Genomic DNA, 15,198 nt, shown 5'->3' with positions numbered 1-15,198 from the left:
CTAGGTGGCGCAGACGCACTTCCGCCAGTCTGTGTTTTGGTAAACAAGGATATTTTTTTCTCCCGCCACGGCCGCGAAAATAACCTTTCTCGAGCGAGACGACGTTGAAATATTAATTAAATAACGACATCGAAGTGAGTTTCGAGTTGGACCAGATCTGTGAGCCAGGGGTGTGAAGGGGCTGAGGGATCTGTTGGAGGGATCGACTCCCGAGCGATCCTTTATGTGTGGATCCGCAGCGCATGGTCTGCCCCCCCCAGGAACAAGCAGCTCCCCGCAGGGTCCCCGTGTTTCTCCAGACGGCTTAACAGTCCATCGGATGACGGTCAGCTAACCCACGAAGCCCCACCGTGAAGACCCCACTATCCGGGTGAAGACCCCACTATCCGGTCAGTAGGAAGCGAACAAGGAACCTCCTGCAATGCGCATCTGACCTCGCTGCCTGCAGCAGGGAAACAATCCACCCCCGTGATAGATGCTAGATGTTGCATGCATGTCGGAGCTTAGCTACAGCACATATCGGAATTAGTTATGACATTAAAGCATGGAGGGGGGTCTCATGTGACCGACTGTTGTTGTGTTGGAGACGAGATATTGACTTTGCAGGGGGTCGCATCGCATGTAATACAGTAAAATGCCACAAGGGAAATGTACTAATCCGGGTTTCGCAAATTAAAGTAGACTAAAATTAGACAGGCTCATGCTCTTATAGGCTGTTGTAACAGCCGCTCGACCAGGAAGACTTCTCGGTGCATTTTGAGATTAAGGTCGTGTGGCAGTCGACCGGGTACGAGTATTTTCACATAGGCAAATACGAGCCAATTGCACTTACAGATAGGAACCCTTTGTGATCAGACTAATGGATGTGGAGAACAGTGTTGTGTGGTACAGAGGCCTACAGCTGGTCTGCTTCTACTCTATTACTACGGGTGAACTGTTTATAAAGTTGGAGAATTCCCAACATTTACATTTAGTGCATTTATTAAATGTTTTGTTCCGGTCAAAGGGGTACTTTGATGAAAAATCAGAACAACTGTCATAGAGCATTGCGATGCCTTTTCAATGCCAAGCATGATAGATTGATCAGGTCTTCACAAAGCAACATTTACATTCAGGGCATTTCGCAGACACTTTTATCCAAAGCGACTTACAATAAGTACGTTGATCAGAAGAAAGAGAAACAACTATATATATCTCTGTCGGTACACTAAGGATGTTCATAGAACCAAGTGCCGAGCACTAACATTTGCTGGGTTAACCCATTCCCCGTACACAACAGAGATAGTGAGGATAACAACTCTTTTTGTTATTGTTTTGTAAAAAAAGACTAAAGACCCTTCATCAAGAAGTCTCCGTGCATCGGGCCGTGTTTCAGAAGGCTCTGAGTGTCATGTGACGGTTATCCTCTCTCATCGTCTCCTCAGACATGGTGAAGCTGACCAAGGCCAAGACCTTCCAGGCCTACCTGGACTCCTGCCACCGTCGCTACAGCTGTGTCCACTGCCGCGCACACCTGGCCAACCATGACGACCTCATCTCCAAGGTCAGTCGCCCTCGCCCCGCCGCCCAGCCTTCTGCCTGACTCCACGGAGAGTAACCGTCGTCGTGGAAACACGCTGCAGACCGGCTGCCAAAACCTCAGCTGCCTCACTTAGTGTGTGCGATGTTGATGATGATGATGATGATGATGATGATGATGATGGTGGCCCATGGATGTGCTGCGCTTAAAGCTGTTTGTGCACAGGCCCAATAACCCCTTCATCCCGCTATGCCCTTCATCCAGCTCACCCCTTCATCCAACCCAACCCCTTCATCTAACTAAAAACGAACCCCTTCATCCAACTAACCTTTTCATTCAGCTGACCATTCCACATGTTGGCCAGCAGAAGAGGTAACCCGACCTCCTTGAAGAGCAGCGATGTGTGTGGCAGGCCCACGTGCCACGGCCATGTTGAGCGTCATGTTTTCACTCCCATGGTTGTGACCTCCTCTCTGTCTTCTCCAGTCTTTCCAGGGGAGCCAGGGACGAGCCTACCTCTTCAACTCTGTGTGAGTATCTCAGCTGCTCCCTCCCTCCCCACACCTTGTCTGTACCTGTGAAGACTCCTCTGGGTCACCATGGCTACCTCGAACCGTGTCTACGGGTGAGGGAGGCGGAGCTGTGGGGAATTCTGTGATCCACGCCTAGTGAAGATAATGGAACTAGCGTTCACCCCGCCCGACCCACACCTAGTGAAGCAAGGGGTCTAGCGTTCACCCCGACCCACAGGGTCAAAGTCCACAATGCCTGGATGGTTTGTCAACCCCTGTCTCGTGATACACACCAGCGAGCGAGGGTGTCTGAGAATAGATGAGTGCTGAATGCATTCTAGTGTCAACATGAAGCCACAGAGCCCGGCGGGACAAAAGAACGACTCCTCTTTGGGAGTCAAATTCCCTGAATAAAAGTCATTCTCTAACATGCATGCCTTTTTATAATCGCCTAGAAACCAGCAACATTTGTAAACAGGGAATCTGTAGTTGGAGCTTTATTTAGCTTTTGTTTACGCAACCAAGGTTGCGTAACAGAATGGACCTTGAAGTGAGATGTCAACCCCAGTTAGTCAATCCCTCCCCGGGACAGCAGCCCCCTCCCTGGGCGAGTATCCCCCCTCCCTGGGTCAGTAGTACCCCCCTCCCTGGGTCACTACCCCCCTCCCTGGGTCACTACCCCCCTCCCTGGTTCAGTACCCCCCTCCCTGGTTCAGTACCCCCCTCCCTGGTTCAGTACCCCCTCCCTGGGTCAGTACCCCCTCCCTGGGTCAGTCACCCCCTCCCTGGGTGAGCCCCCCCTCTCCCTTGGTCAGTACGTCTCTATTCGAAGGACCCTCCGTCTTCCAGGACAACAAATGTATTGTGAAAGAATGATTCATTCCAGCATTCTAAATCAATCAGGGTTTGGACGGAGAGATATTCTGCTTCTTGCGAAACGACGCTACTCACTGTGTCAACAAGAGAGAAAGCGAAACCTAAACACAAACAGAGGTGACCAGTAGACCGAGCTCTGTCTGAGGGTGTTCTGTGGGCGCGTTGCAGCGTGAACGTGGGCTGCGGGCCGGCGGAGGAGAGACTGCTGCTGACGGGGCTCCACGCCGTGGCCGACATCTACTGTGAGAACTGTCACACCACCCTGGGCTGGAAATACGTGAGTGGCGCCGGGCCGCGTTAGGGCGGAGCGATTTGGGGAAATAATCGAATTGGGATTTATTTAGACCAATATTGCAATTGTGATTTAGTATGCGATTTTTCTTTTTATAGTTCCTTACGATCCGTATTATTCACCCAACAAGCATTATATCATTCTAAAGTATGAACAACAGACCATTGGAATCAGTCAACATATATACTGCTGTTTCCTTTATAGGCTTATGTGTAGAGATGAATTGATGCATGAATTGATATTATTACATCTTTATTTGGTAATAATGATATTATAACATCTTTATTTAGTAATAATCGTCCAGCCCTAGAGTACAGCTGGACACCCTTTCAGTCTTTGACCCAATGTTCTCCATCCCCTTCCCCCCCACCTTCCCTCCCCAGGAGCAAGCCTTCGAGCTGAGCCAGAAGTACAAGGAGGGGAAGTTCATCATCGAGCTGTCCCACATGATCAAGGACAACGGCTGGGACTGAGGGCGGGGCCGCGGGGAGGCACGCCTCTCGCCCCCACCTCGCCCCCTCAAAGCTCCACCCCCTTCGACCTTAAAAAAGGGTTTCAGTGTCGCTTCATCAGCAGCTCCGCCCACAAGCCGGGCGCTCGCGCCATGCCCCGCCCCCCTTTCACCTCCTACAGCTTTCCCGAGAGTAGCATGTGATGCGAGATATATCTCTATATATATATATACCCTTTCACCGTCCATGTGTATTGTATAGTCCAACGACCACCGGAGCACATTTGCTTGTCTTGACCTAATTCAATAGTATCGCTGGGACCGGGAACCGCGTGGAGGCCAGTGAGAGAAAGACCGGGTGATGGAGACACACACACACACACACACACGGTGTGTGTGTGTGCGTGCGTGCGTGTATGCATGTGTGTGTGCGCGTGCGTGTAGAGTGGATAGTCTCACTCTGCGGGAGTGACGTCATCTAAGGATTTAAAACATTGAATCATTTAATCTTCGTACAAGCTGGGTTCGAATGCAGGCTTATTTTTTGTTATTTAGCAGGTGCGCTGGTGGTGCACCTCTTAAAAGCCCGCTGGGCGGATGTCGGATCCACCTGGGCGATCGTGAGCAGGTTCACGGAATATTCTGTCGATTCTCCTTCTTTCTTTTTGCATTGCTGTTTTGTAATCAATTTTTTAAATCAAAGTGTATCAAAGGAATGTTAAACGTTGAGGTCTCTGCCGCGGCTGAGCCGACGTGGATGGGGAGGGTCGTCTGCCCGTGGGAGACCTAGTAGAATGAAGTGTTGTGCGCTGCAGCAGGGAACACGCTCACAGCCTCCTCTGGGGACATCGGAAATAGAACTCTTTTACTCTTGTGTTGATGTTGTCAATCATAAGTCATGTGAGTTACATAACATGGAGAGCATTCACCTGATTATGTTAAATCGGTAAGACTGCAAATGTTTGGACTTTAGCATATTTATGTTGATTTTTAATGTCGGCTACATTCATTAAAGTGGATATTTTAACCAACACTTTGTTTTTCATGGGATTTGGCAGGCGTGGAATATCTGATCCTGATGTCAGAACGGGGTATCTAACCCCAAACTATACCTTATTTATCGGAGTGTGACAGTACATTGATTGTCCAGCAGAGTTCGCTGTTCGCCTGCAGGTCGTGAGTCCAACCATTGAATATAGGGATGGCAATATGTGGATCGCTGCAACATACGAATAATATGAATGAGATTAAATATAAAATGATATACCTTTATGCATCGGCTATTTTGCATGTTGAATGAATCGATTCTAAGGTGATGGAATAATACGAATTTTAAAATGTTAGAGACGGGAAAGACAACGGGATTTTAAAGTCTGAAGAGATCCTGAAGTCCCATGATACAGCTCTGGTGAAGTCCCATGATGAGCTCCATGATGGAGCTCCTGGTGAAGTCCCATGATGCGCTCCATATGGAGCTCTGAGCGCCTGACAACAGTCATGGGAACACCGTGTAGAACTCATCCTTCCATGAGGTCCCCCAGCATAATGTGTTACCTTTGGAAAACCAATGTTTCCAGTTCCACAACGTTATTTTCAATATCTGGATAGTGGCATCAAAAATACACAATGTAATATGTTTTTGAGTAAATCCACCGCTATTTAAAGAAGCACAATAGCGCCATCTAGCAGGAGTCGACGGGTACAATAACATTTGACCTCTTATATCGGGAAGATAATAACGTCACTATGTTTTTGTGTACAAACCCACATAAATGGATGTCATCTCAAATATTTGTAAGGTTATCATCCTGGCTGGTTATAAACCTATTTGATGCATATCTGCACAGTATTCCGATGCAACATTTCAACTACAAGCAAGTGACATGCAGCAGAACATACCAACTCCACTCGTCCAACCATGAACGAACCAACTGCTACCTACATGTACCACCACGTCCAAACCTCATGTTCATCTATTCGCCCGTCGGTCAAACACACTGGAACGATACAGAAATCAGGTGAAGCAAACAGGCGAGGAGAAAACACGACTGTACTGATATCGGTCCCCTCCGTGTCCACCACATGGACTCGTCCAACATAGCGGATCATGTGACTTTTTCCATTTCGCCATTTTCCTCTGGTCCACCGGTGGTCTGTATCAGCTGTTCGTCTCTCCTCTCCTAGCAGCTCGGCGGCCGTGGGACTTCAGGACGGACACGACTCACTCGTAGCTGAACTCCAACCACAGAGAGAATGTCTTCCTCCAGCCCCGAGTACGCCTCGTTCTTCGCCGTGATGGGAGCCTCCTCGGCCATGGTGTTCAGCGGTGAGTCTCAGCCTTCTCAGGGCCTCCTCGGCCATGGTGTTCAGTTGTGGGTCGGAGCATCCTCGGGCCTCCGTGGAGCCTCCTCGGCCATGGTGGTCTAATGATTTATTCTGTAATTGTAACCCGGGCTGTGTGAGATGTCCTGGGACGAGAGAGCGTGTACAGGCGAAGATATGGCTGTGGGTCCCGGTCGGAGGTGATTATTCAGATGCAGGCTTACTGTCACTCGCACACCTGCCGGCGATGAGGCGGGGGAAGGGATCTGGTCCATCCTGTACGCGGCTCTCGGCCTTGGAGAGCTCACATCGACCTCCTGTACGGTTATTATCGGTCGGAGGTCATAAAAGGCATAGGTCTATCCATGTGGCATGGAAAATTGTGTTAAATGGTTCACTGGGTGAATGGAGACGTGAAGGCTGTCGACGTCAGGCCTACTGGGCGAGCCTCCTAGGCCCCCTCACGTCCACGACTCGATTTGAGCACCTCATTTGGAAATGGGTTCTTGTGCTTGAATGACATCTCAGACCGAAGGCTGTCTCGTTGATCAAGTGTAGAATGGGGCCGATATAACGAGCGGGTTTGCGTGTCGCGTCGCTCGCAGCTCAAGGCGCCTGTCCACGTGATCACGTGCGGGTCCAGAGACGCGGATTATGAGGCAGACAACATCGAGGAGTTATAAATGAGAAACGATCCGCTTTTGCAGTTGTCCTTTTGCCGTTCAGTCATTGTGCTGAGAACAGCCCCTTGGCTGGCCGCGGGTCAAATGTTCCCGTGGTTCCACGGTCCCGGTAAGGCTCCTCCATAGGGGGTCACGTGACACGCAGCTTCCCACTGAGATAGCCTACCTTTTAGATATTAAAGCTTCTGTTTGTCCGTTGATCTTTTCACCCTCTGGAAGAGGACATTACATTACACTATCGCAATTGTTGCTGTACTGGTCCAGCCGCCCTTGGTGCTAAATAGACTGTGGTGTCTCATGTCTCCTCCGTGTCTGTGTCTCTCCTGTCGCTCTCCTCCGCGTCTGTCATGGGTCTCTCTCCTCCGTCTCCCGTCTCCTCCTCTGTGTGTCTTCTCGTGTCGGTCTCCTGTCTCTCCTCGTCTCCCTCTTCGTCTCTGTCCTCTATGTCTCCTGTCTCTCCTCCCTGTCCCTCTTCGTCTCTCTCCTCTGTGTCTCATGTCCCTCCTCTTGTCTCTCCAGCCCTGGGCGCGGCATACGGCACGGCAAAGAGCGGCACGGGCATCGCGGCCATGTCGGTGATGCGTCCGGAGCTCATCATGAAGTCCATCATCCCCGTGGTCATGGCGGGGATCATCGCCATCTACGGACTGGTGGTGGCCGTGCTGATTGCCAACAACATCGCTGACAACATCACCCTCTACAAGTAAGAGCGCCCACCAAAGCCCGTCCATGAGTCCGATACGCGAGTCCAGGGACTCATTTCTGAAACAAGTCCTTAGTGTAAAACAAGGCTGGAGGTCTTCAATGCAAGGCCCTGGGCTGTAACAAGTGGTTACACACAGACACGCCTCTTTCTGTTCAACTGGTGGCTGGTGTACTGTATTTAGGGGGTGTGCTGGGTGGAGGTGGAGTTCTGTAGTGCGAAGATGTACTGTAGTTCACAGCATGTGCCACCAGAGGTCAGTCTTTACAGGTGGAACAGCCAGCTGGTGTGAGAAAGATGGCGACTGCAGTTACAGGGCTAGTTATGCAATGTAAAGATTGAAGTGTATTAGGCATTTAAATGAATACTTATTACCCATAGGATAGGGATGGGAATCTCTTGGCACCTCACGATTCGATTCGATTATGAGGTCAACGTTTCGATTCTAAAACGATTAATGATGCGTCTCGATGCAACAATTTTTTTTATGTACATTTCCATGCGTGATTTTCAAAAATATATGTATTATACATCTGGGTTTGCTGATCACTTCCTACGTTTGTGATGATCATTAAAGACATCAACAGATGAATTAACTTACCCAATATTTTATTAGAGAAAAAGCTTTTGTCACAAAGATGACTTTCTATGAACAATGCAATAATCAATGCAGCTTGCATTACAACACAATATGGATGTATGTAAAAATAAAAAAGTTTTTTATTTCTAATCTTTGTTTTCTATGTCATTAAAGAAAAAGCTGCTCTTGAATTAGAAGGAGTTCTTGTGCGTAGGCTGAATCGCAATTGTGTCAAGACAACTCAGATTGGCCAATACACACTTAAGATAAATTAAATCATTTTAAAATGATTCCTCTCTGGTGAACAGAATGTTGCAGCAGGCGAACAAATAAAAAAAATCTGATTTTTTTTAAAATTCCGATTATTAATTTATCTGCATCGAGACGGATTAGTTCTAGAGAGAATCACGATGCATCGAAGAATCGATTATTTTTCCATTATTACTTCCATCCCCTGCAGCTTGGCTTTTAGGAAGTATTTTTTACACCAGTAACATCATATACTATACCCTCTGATATCTCTACATAAATGTATATCTTGCGACATTCAGAAGGTATAAAATACTGGCCGAGTCTTTTGAAAACATCCTGCTTCCTAGCCTCTAACATAATGATGTGAACCCAGTCTCTTAAGGGGACCACACACCTCCTACACTCAAACCAAAGGCAACGTGCCTTTATCAACCACTCCGTTGCCTCTCGTCTGACCCGTTCGGCAGAAAATTTGCGAAGACCACTGCCAACTACACAGTAGCGTGTACGTTCTGCAGAGCTAGTCTCGCACATTGCGCTGATTCACTGGTTGTGTGCTAGCACACACGTCTCGACGGGTCAGTTTTGTGCGAGCAGCACACAACGGTGACCTGTCAAGACGTGTGCTGCAGCGGCCTTTACATTAGGGTGTGACCCCCTGTTTCTGTCCCCTCCCCCCCCCAGGAGCTTCCTCCACCTGGGGGCCGGTCTCAGCGTGGGCCTCAGCGGCCTGGCCGCCGGCTTCGCCATTGGCATCGTGGGGGACGCGGGCGTGCGGGGCACGGCCCAGCAGCCCCGGCTGTTCGTGGGCATGATCCTGATCCTGATCTTCGCCGAGGTCCTGGGGCTGTACGGCCTCATCGTGGCGCTCATCCTCTCCACCAAGTAGAGGCTCCCCGCCGTCACCCATCCCACCTCAACGCCGCAAGAACAGACGGGAGACGTCCACCTCATTCCAGAACAGCCTGCGGTCTGTCGGGCGGCGCTGGGCGGCGTGGTCACCGGCACCACCCCCCTGGGTGGTGTTTCTGCTGCCCCCGTCCGTCGCTGGCGTCAGGCCTTGTACATCTCGATGGGCGCTTAAGTATTGGCCGGGTTTGTTTTGGGATGATGTGTAGGCGGTCTCCGAAAGATTATGGTGTGTTCTTGCCTGTACAGTGGTCCAGATCCTTCCATCGTGAGTGTAGTTGACCCCCCCCCCCAGTCAGTACTGTGAGTGACTATGTTACCCCTTCTCTCTAGCCTTTTCCTACTCCTTTTTGTTCTGGTTATCATTCTAAATGTCTGAAGAGTTGGCTGTACCAATCACGCACATTCTTTTCCTTTTTCTATTCGTGGTGTTTTTTTTGGGACCATATTTAAATCACATTGTGACCTGTCAAGACATTAACTATTTTTGTTTATTTTTTCACTATTTATGAATTCTAAAAGATTTTGAATTGTTAATGAAACTGTTTAAATGGACATAATGTTTATTGAATACCCTATATGCATATCCATATATAAATGATCTGTGTATAGTTAGGTGAGATGCACTCTGGGTAAGTGTTCCAAGTGCTTGATTTGCTCTGAATGTTGTGTGGTCTATTTGAGAAGTCCAGGTGTGACATACAGTACAGTTAACTGCATTTGTTTGTTTGTGTGTTTGTTTTACCAGATCTGAGTGTGAATATACGGTGTGCAAGTGGAAAATGATGTTTATGAATTTGACATTCTCAAACACTAGTACCGTTTACCTGTAGTGCTGCTGTCTTGATTTCTGTTCAAGGTGAGAGCTTGCTGTTGGGCTATGCCTGTCAGATTTCCAAATAAATCTCAACCTCCTTAAGTCTGATGGTTCAACATTGTCTCTGGAAAAGTATTGCAACACACCAACTGATGAGTAGTTCACTCATTAGTCCTTTCAGACCTTTTCCTTGAGTTGATTTCAGAAAGGGTGTAATCTTCCTGCAGGTAGATGGATCTTCTGGGGATGAGGAGGCTCTGAGAACCCCACGGAGACCAGCTGACGACGCAAACTCAAACTGAGTAGGTACCGGGACCACGTGATGGGGGAACCTGCTCTCTTTAAAGCAAGCAAAATACAAAAGGCCTCTTGACTTTCTCAAATACAATGTTTAAATCAGGATAGTTGGTCTGAAAGTACTTATATTTTATGAAGTAAAACCATTAAAAGTAAAATGTGCCCAACAAGCCTGACGGTAAAAGTAAACCTGAGTAAGAGAAGAAAACTGCCCGGTCGCCTGGGAAGCCTAGTGATGGAGCTTAGGGCGAACCCAGCCCAGTGATGGAGCTTAGGGCGAACCCAGCCCAGTGATGGAGCTTAGGGCGAACCCAGCCCAGTGATGGAGCTTTGGGAGGCTCCCCAGCCCAGTGATGGAGCTTAGGGCGAACCCAGCCCAGTGATGGAGCTTTGGGCAGTCCCCAGCCTAGTGATGGAGCTTAGGGAGGCTCCCCAGCCCAGTGATGGAGCTTAGGGAGGCTCCCCAGCCTAGTGATTGAGCTTAGGGAGGCTCCCCAGCCCAGTGATGGAGCTTAGGGAGGCTCCCCAGCCTAGTGATGGAGGTGAGGGCAGTCCCCAGCCTGGTGATGGAGGTGAGGGCAGTCCCCAGCCTGGTGATGGAGCTTAGGGCGAACCCAGCCCAGTGATGGAGCTTTGGGCAGTCCCCAGCCTAGTGATGGAGCTTAGGGCGAACCCAGCCCAGTGATGGAGCTTAGGGAGGCTCCCCAGCCTAGTGATGGAGGTGAGGGCAGTCCCCAGCCTGGTGATGGAGCTTAGGGTGAACCCAGCCTAGTGAAGGAGGTGAGGGAGGTGCGCTGGGCGTCTTGTAGACGCGGTAGAGCTTGCGGTCCTTTTGTACCGTCGAGTGGATGACGGGCAGGTGGCGAACAGCACCTCTGGAGTGGACCATCAGACGGCGGCTCCTTGCGTCCCCGCCGCCCAGAGACAGGCCGGCCCTGTACATGCCCTCCTGCTGAGTTGGGCCCACAGGAGATGGTCGCCGAGCGGTCAAACCTGCTGTTATCAGTGAGTACTCATGACGGCGTTGGTTTTGTTACACATTATTTTATTTTTTGCATTTTTTTTTTAGTTTTATTTAGCATTCTCTAGAAACTAAAGGGCACCGGGGGAAAAAAATAGGATTTTAATCAGCCGTTGATTAAGTGGACCAGTTGAGTGGAACTTACTGAGTGATCTTATGTCGGAAGTAATCAGCAACTTCAACTTTAATGGGACCAGGCAGTGACTTGTGTTTCTCAGTTGCCCTGTAGCAGTGACTTCTGTGTGTGGTCTGTGTGTAATATATTGTGTTATATTGTTCTCTGCAGGTAGTATATGATGAGCACGGCGGGACATTGTAAGGTTAGACACTTACTGCTGGGGTGCTTTGATGTCCTGTTTGATCGGTTTCAGCTCATCGCTTTGCCGAGTGACCGTGAGCGAAGTTGTAGCCTATGTGAAATGTGCCATTTCCACTGCAGTGTGCGGAACGGATCGTGTGGCCGGTGTCCTCAACACCGGTAACACCGGTAACACCGCATACCACGGCCACCCTAGCGCAACGTTACTTTTCCCACGGACAGATTTGACACCGATACTGCCTTGTCGGGCAGTATGCTATTGCGCAGCAAGCACGCAGGCGTACTTGCGCAATAGTGCCACGAGCTCTCATTCCACACCGTACGAGACAGACACTGGTAGCGTGAAGCTGTCTCTGCATCCCAGACATCGCTTCCACTGGCAACTAGCTCTGTCCCCTTTTCTCCCTTTCCTTCCAACCCGTGAGCAACGCTAGTCTCCCTTCTCTGCCCAATGCATTTTTGAAAAAAAAGAATAAGAATCAGTTTTTAAAATCCCACAAATCAGCATTCTGTAGTGTAGTTGTGTTTACAGTTAAGGCATGATGCATGCTTCCGAATCGTGTGATGCGTCCGATCAGCTGCGTTTTTGGGGATAAAATAAGAGCGATGACATGACAGTTAGTCATCTCTCTTATTTTATCCCCAAAAATATATAATAATATAATAACAATTATAATTATCACACCGTTGGTCTCCCACTATATGCGCTGTCATCAGCACAAATGATCTGTCCCTAAAAGTTAAAATTCATCTACCCCACTCCTCCATCTTGGCAATTTTGAACTCGATCATTAACAACAAATGTTTCTCTGGATAAAGTAAAAAAGCAAGCGTGAGCCAGAATAAGGGTGAAAAATAAAACTGCCCATACTCTGCCCTCCTCACGAGCCCCCATGCTTTCTCCATCCCCCATGTAACAATTTTTACTACTAATACTACTACTTTTACTACTGTGGAGGTTGTGTGTGGAGTGTGTTGATAGCTGGTTTACAGCCTCACCGGGCCTGAGTCAGACTGATTGGGTGGGACTGCACACCTGTGGTGCAATAAAAGCATATGAAAACATCTACCCGTGTCCTCTGTCGGAGGGCCCCAGGAAAAGCCAATTAGGTGGCGTGTGGTCAGGAGCGACCCTGCCACACTGGCGCCCAACGTGGGGCCCCTCTGACCAGGAAGGGACACGGAAGGGCTGCCCAAACCCGCACTGGAACCAACAGCCACCTCAACGCCGGCAGTTTACCTCTGCCACACGCCACCTTAGTGGCTTTTCCTGGGGCCCTCTGAGACACAGGTAGATGTTGGATTAAATATACCTTTTGTTTAAGGTGGCAGGTGGTATTCCCCGAGCTGGTGTTACAAGCTGCCCCGACAGCAGTAGCTCCCTCCTGAGTGTGTGTGTGTGTGTGTGTGTGTGGTGATAGCTGGTTTTTCCTGGGTGCCATGGTTGCTCTGCACCACAGGTGTGCAGCCCCCCCACCCAGCCAGAGTCTAATTAGTCTGACTCAGGCCAGGTGAGGCTGTAAACCAGCTATCAACAACACACACTCCACAACTACCAATTATTTATTAAAAAACCTCACATTTGACGACTTGGGAAGAGGAGATGCTGGATCTTACATTGCAAGCTGATTCTTGAGTGTTTGAAGTTTAGGTTTCAGGTTTTTTAGGTTTTACAACCATACCCGGTCTCCCCTACTGCTTCATGTAGTGGGTCTGAACATCACTGACAGACTTCTATGTGTCACTTAGACAGTTTGTTTAGCAATATATGGCATGAATGAATCATAGGGGGTTTCATTCCAAAAAGACGTTATCTCTTTTTTTGGGCCATCACCAGTTTTATATAAATATCTCACCAGTGGTTACAATATTGATACCAATCCATGCAGGGCCGTCACAAGCTAGTGGCTGGGGGGCCTAGCAGTCTCCGAAATGCATGTGCTCGCCAAAATCTTTTCGTCACATCTTTAAAGTGGTTCTTTAATTCACAACTTACTACAGTAGAGACGAGTATAGCATATTTATCATCATGTCTTACTTTAATTTATTAAACGTCCTTATTAATCCCCTATTGTAATCCCACCCTTTATCAATCTTTGACCTTTCTAAAAACCCTCATTATTCCCTCCCGGACACATTCCATGACACATTAGGGAGGGGGAGACGCAAACATACACGCGAGCGCGAACACACACACACACACACACACACACACACACACACACACACACACACACACACACACACACACACACACACACACACACACACCCTCGCGCACACGCGATGAAATAATAAACAGTCATTTTGGCTGGTTGTTAGTTCATGGACACAAGAAGACCACTTGTTGGAAGAACGTAAAAATAACTCGACCTGTATGCCTAGTAGATCTTGACTGACTTCGCAGGCTCCGTCAGCATCAGCTTCTCTGCCACTCACCATGCTCTGCTTCTTCTCCCTCACACGTCAAGTAGGCCTACCTTCAACTACCTTCGTATATCCATCTGGTCAATGAGTTGACTGATATACCATTAGGGACACCAAGCCATTTGTTGTAACTTGTCACTCACAATATTGCTGATTATAACAGCAATCTGCAGGGACTGAAAGCTGTCATAGGCTAGCAGCTACGTTGTTTAACTTATTCTAGGGCGGCTACTCTAAAATTACAGTAGATGAATCCTTTCCTTTCCCTTAAGTAGACCTCAGGCAATTGCACATTAGAACCTATTTACAATTTCCCTCTGTGATCTGCAAATCCTCCTTTGTATCCTCTTATTTCTTAACTCTGTCCGCCGAGTGCCAAGTTGCCAACCCGACCATTCAGAAAATGTAACGTTAAATGACCCCTCAGCCCTAGCCCCTCCCGCCAGCGCTCTCGGAAACAATGAGTCCGAGTTAAAGACAACCTCTAATTGTATTAGTAATTATTTCAACTCATAGTCTGGCTTAGCAAGTTACGATTTCCTTAAAAAAAATATATTGTAGGGGGGGGGGGCTTTTGAACATCTTGGGGGGGCTTAGCCCCCCCCCCCCCTCCATTCGTTTGGGGCCCCCCAATCTAGCATGATTACCACAACAGTTGTCTGTTATTTTCAGTAAGGTCTTCCAGTGTATTTGCTTTCTAATGTTCGTATCCCATAAAATAAGGTGTGCCAGTTGGGGCAAGGTTGCAACTTTGATATTCAGACAAAATGAAACCTTGGTTGTGGGGCACACAAGGGACGGACAATCACTGGGAGGGGAAGAAACGAAACTCGGGTTTCACGAAACAGCTATCAGTAGGTAGGCGAATGATCGTTTTGTGAAAGCCATTCAAGAATCAAGAAGGTGGTGACATATGAATTAAATTAATGCATTTCTTCATGTCTGCATTTTATTAATCCATTTTTTATTACTTTCATTGCCTCAAACTCAGTTGCATTATTTGGCTGGAGTCCATCACCTGCAGGTTATAACATCTCTCAGTCGTCAACATGCAGAAGCACGGAGCCATGCTGTCTGCTTTGTGGATTTTGCTTCTCCATGTTTCTAGTCTCGGATCCATGAAATTGACCCTTTTCAGTCCTCAGGCAATTGCACATTAGAACCTATTGCAAATCCTCCTTTGTCTCCTCTTATTTCTTAACTCTGCCCGCCGAGTGC

At 48.4% G+C, this 15,198-nt stretch overlaps 2 protein-coding genes across 2 annotated transcripts; both read left to right on the top strand.

Moving 5' to 3' along the window:
- ypel3 (yippee-like 3) lies at positions 1–4,681 on the top strand. Its single transcript, XM_060076338.1, has 5 exons — positions 1–389; positions 1,425–1,543; positions 2,006–2,049; positions 3,076–3,184; positions 3,583–4,681. Exons 2-5 carry the CDS (start codon positions 1,427–1,429, stop codon positions 3,670–3,672), a joined length of 360 nt encoding a protein of 119 aa, XP_059932321.1. The 5' UTR covers positions 1–389; positions 1,425–1,426; the 3' UTR covers positions 3,673–4,681.
- Positions 4,682–5,740: 1,059 nt separating this feature from the next.
- On the top strand, positions 5,741–10,018 carry LOC132475284 (V-type proton ATPase 16 kDa proteolipid subunit c). The gene is made up of 3 exons (XM_060076325.1): positions 5,741–5,976; positions 7,175–7,358; positions 8,875–10,018. The coding sequence occupies exons 1-3, from the start codon at positions 5,904–5,906 to the stop codon at positions 9,077–9,079; spliced, it is 462 nt and encodes a 153-aa protein (XP_059932308.1). The 5' UTR covers positions 5,741–5,903; the 3' UTR covers positions 9,080–10,018.
- The last annotated feature ends 5,180 nt before the right edge of the window (positions 10,019–15,198 follow it).

This window comes from Gadus macrocephalus, chromosome 2, assembly GCF_031168955.1.
Source record: "Gadus macrocephalus chromosome 2, ASM3116895v1".
NCBI lineage: Eukaryota > Metazoa > Chordata > Actinopteri > Gadiformes > Gadidae > Gadus > Gadus macrocephalus.
Note: the sequence above shows the minus strand (reverse complement) of the source record. Positions and strands in the feature narration are given on the sequence as shown.

What these genes read in the sequence shown, in the direction of transcription:
- LOC132475284 (XM_060076325.1), top strand. Translation starts at nt 5,904, where the DNA reads ATGTCTTCCTCCAGCCCCGAGTACGCCTCGTTCTTCGCCGTGATGGGA. An exon ending in CTCGGCCATGGTGTTCAGCG is followed by an intron (nt 5,977 to 7,174) that starts GTGAGTCTCAGC and finishes TTGTCTCTCCAG; the next exon opens with CCCTGGGCGCGGCATACGGC. An exon ending in GACAACATCACCCTCTACAA is followed by an intron (nt 7,359 to 8,874) that starts GTAAGAGCGCCC and finishes TCCCCCCCCCAG; the next exon opens with GAGCTTCCTCCACCTGGGGG.
- ypel3 (XM_060076338.1), top strand. Translation starts at nt 1,427, where the DNA reads ATGGTGAAGCTGACCAAGGCCAAGACCTTCCAGGCCTACCTGGACTCC. An exon ending in GCCTACCTCTTCAACTCTGT is followed by an intron (nt 2,050 to 3,075) that starts GTGAGTATCTCA and finishes GGCGCGTTGCAG; the next exon opens with CGTGAACGTGGGCTGCGGGC. An exon ending in CCACCCTGGGCTGGAAATAC is followed by an intron (nt 3,185 to 3,582) that starts GTGAGTGGCGCC and finishes TTCCCTCCCCAG; the next exon opens with GAGCAAGCCTTCGAGCTGAG.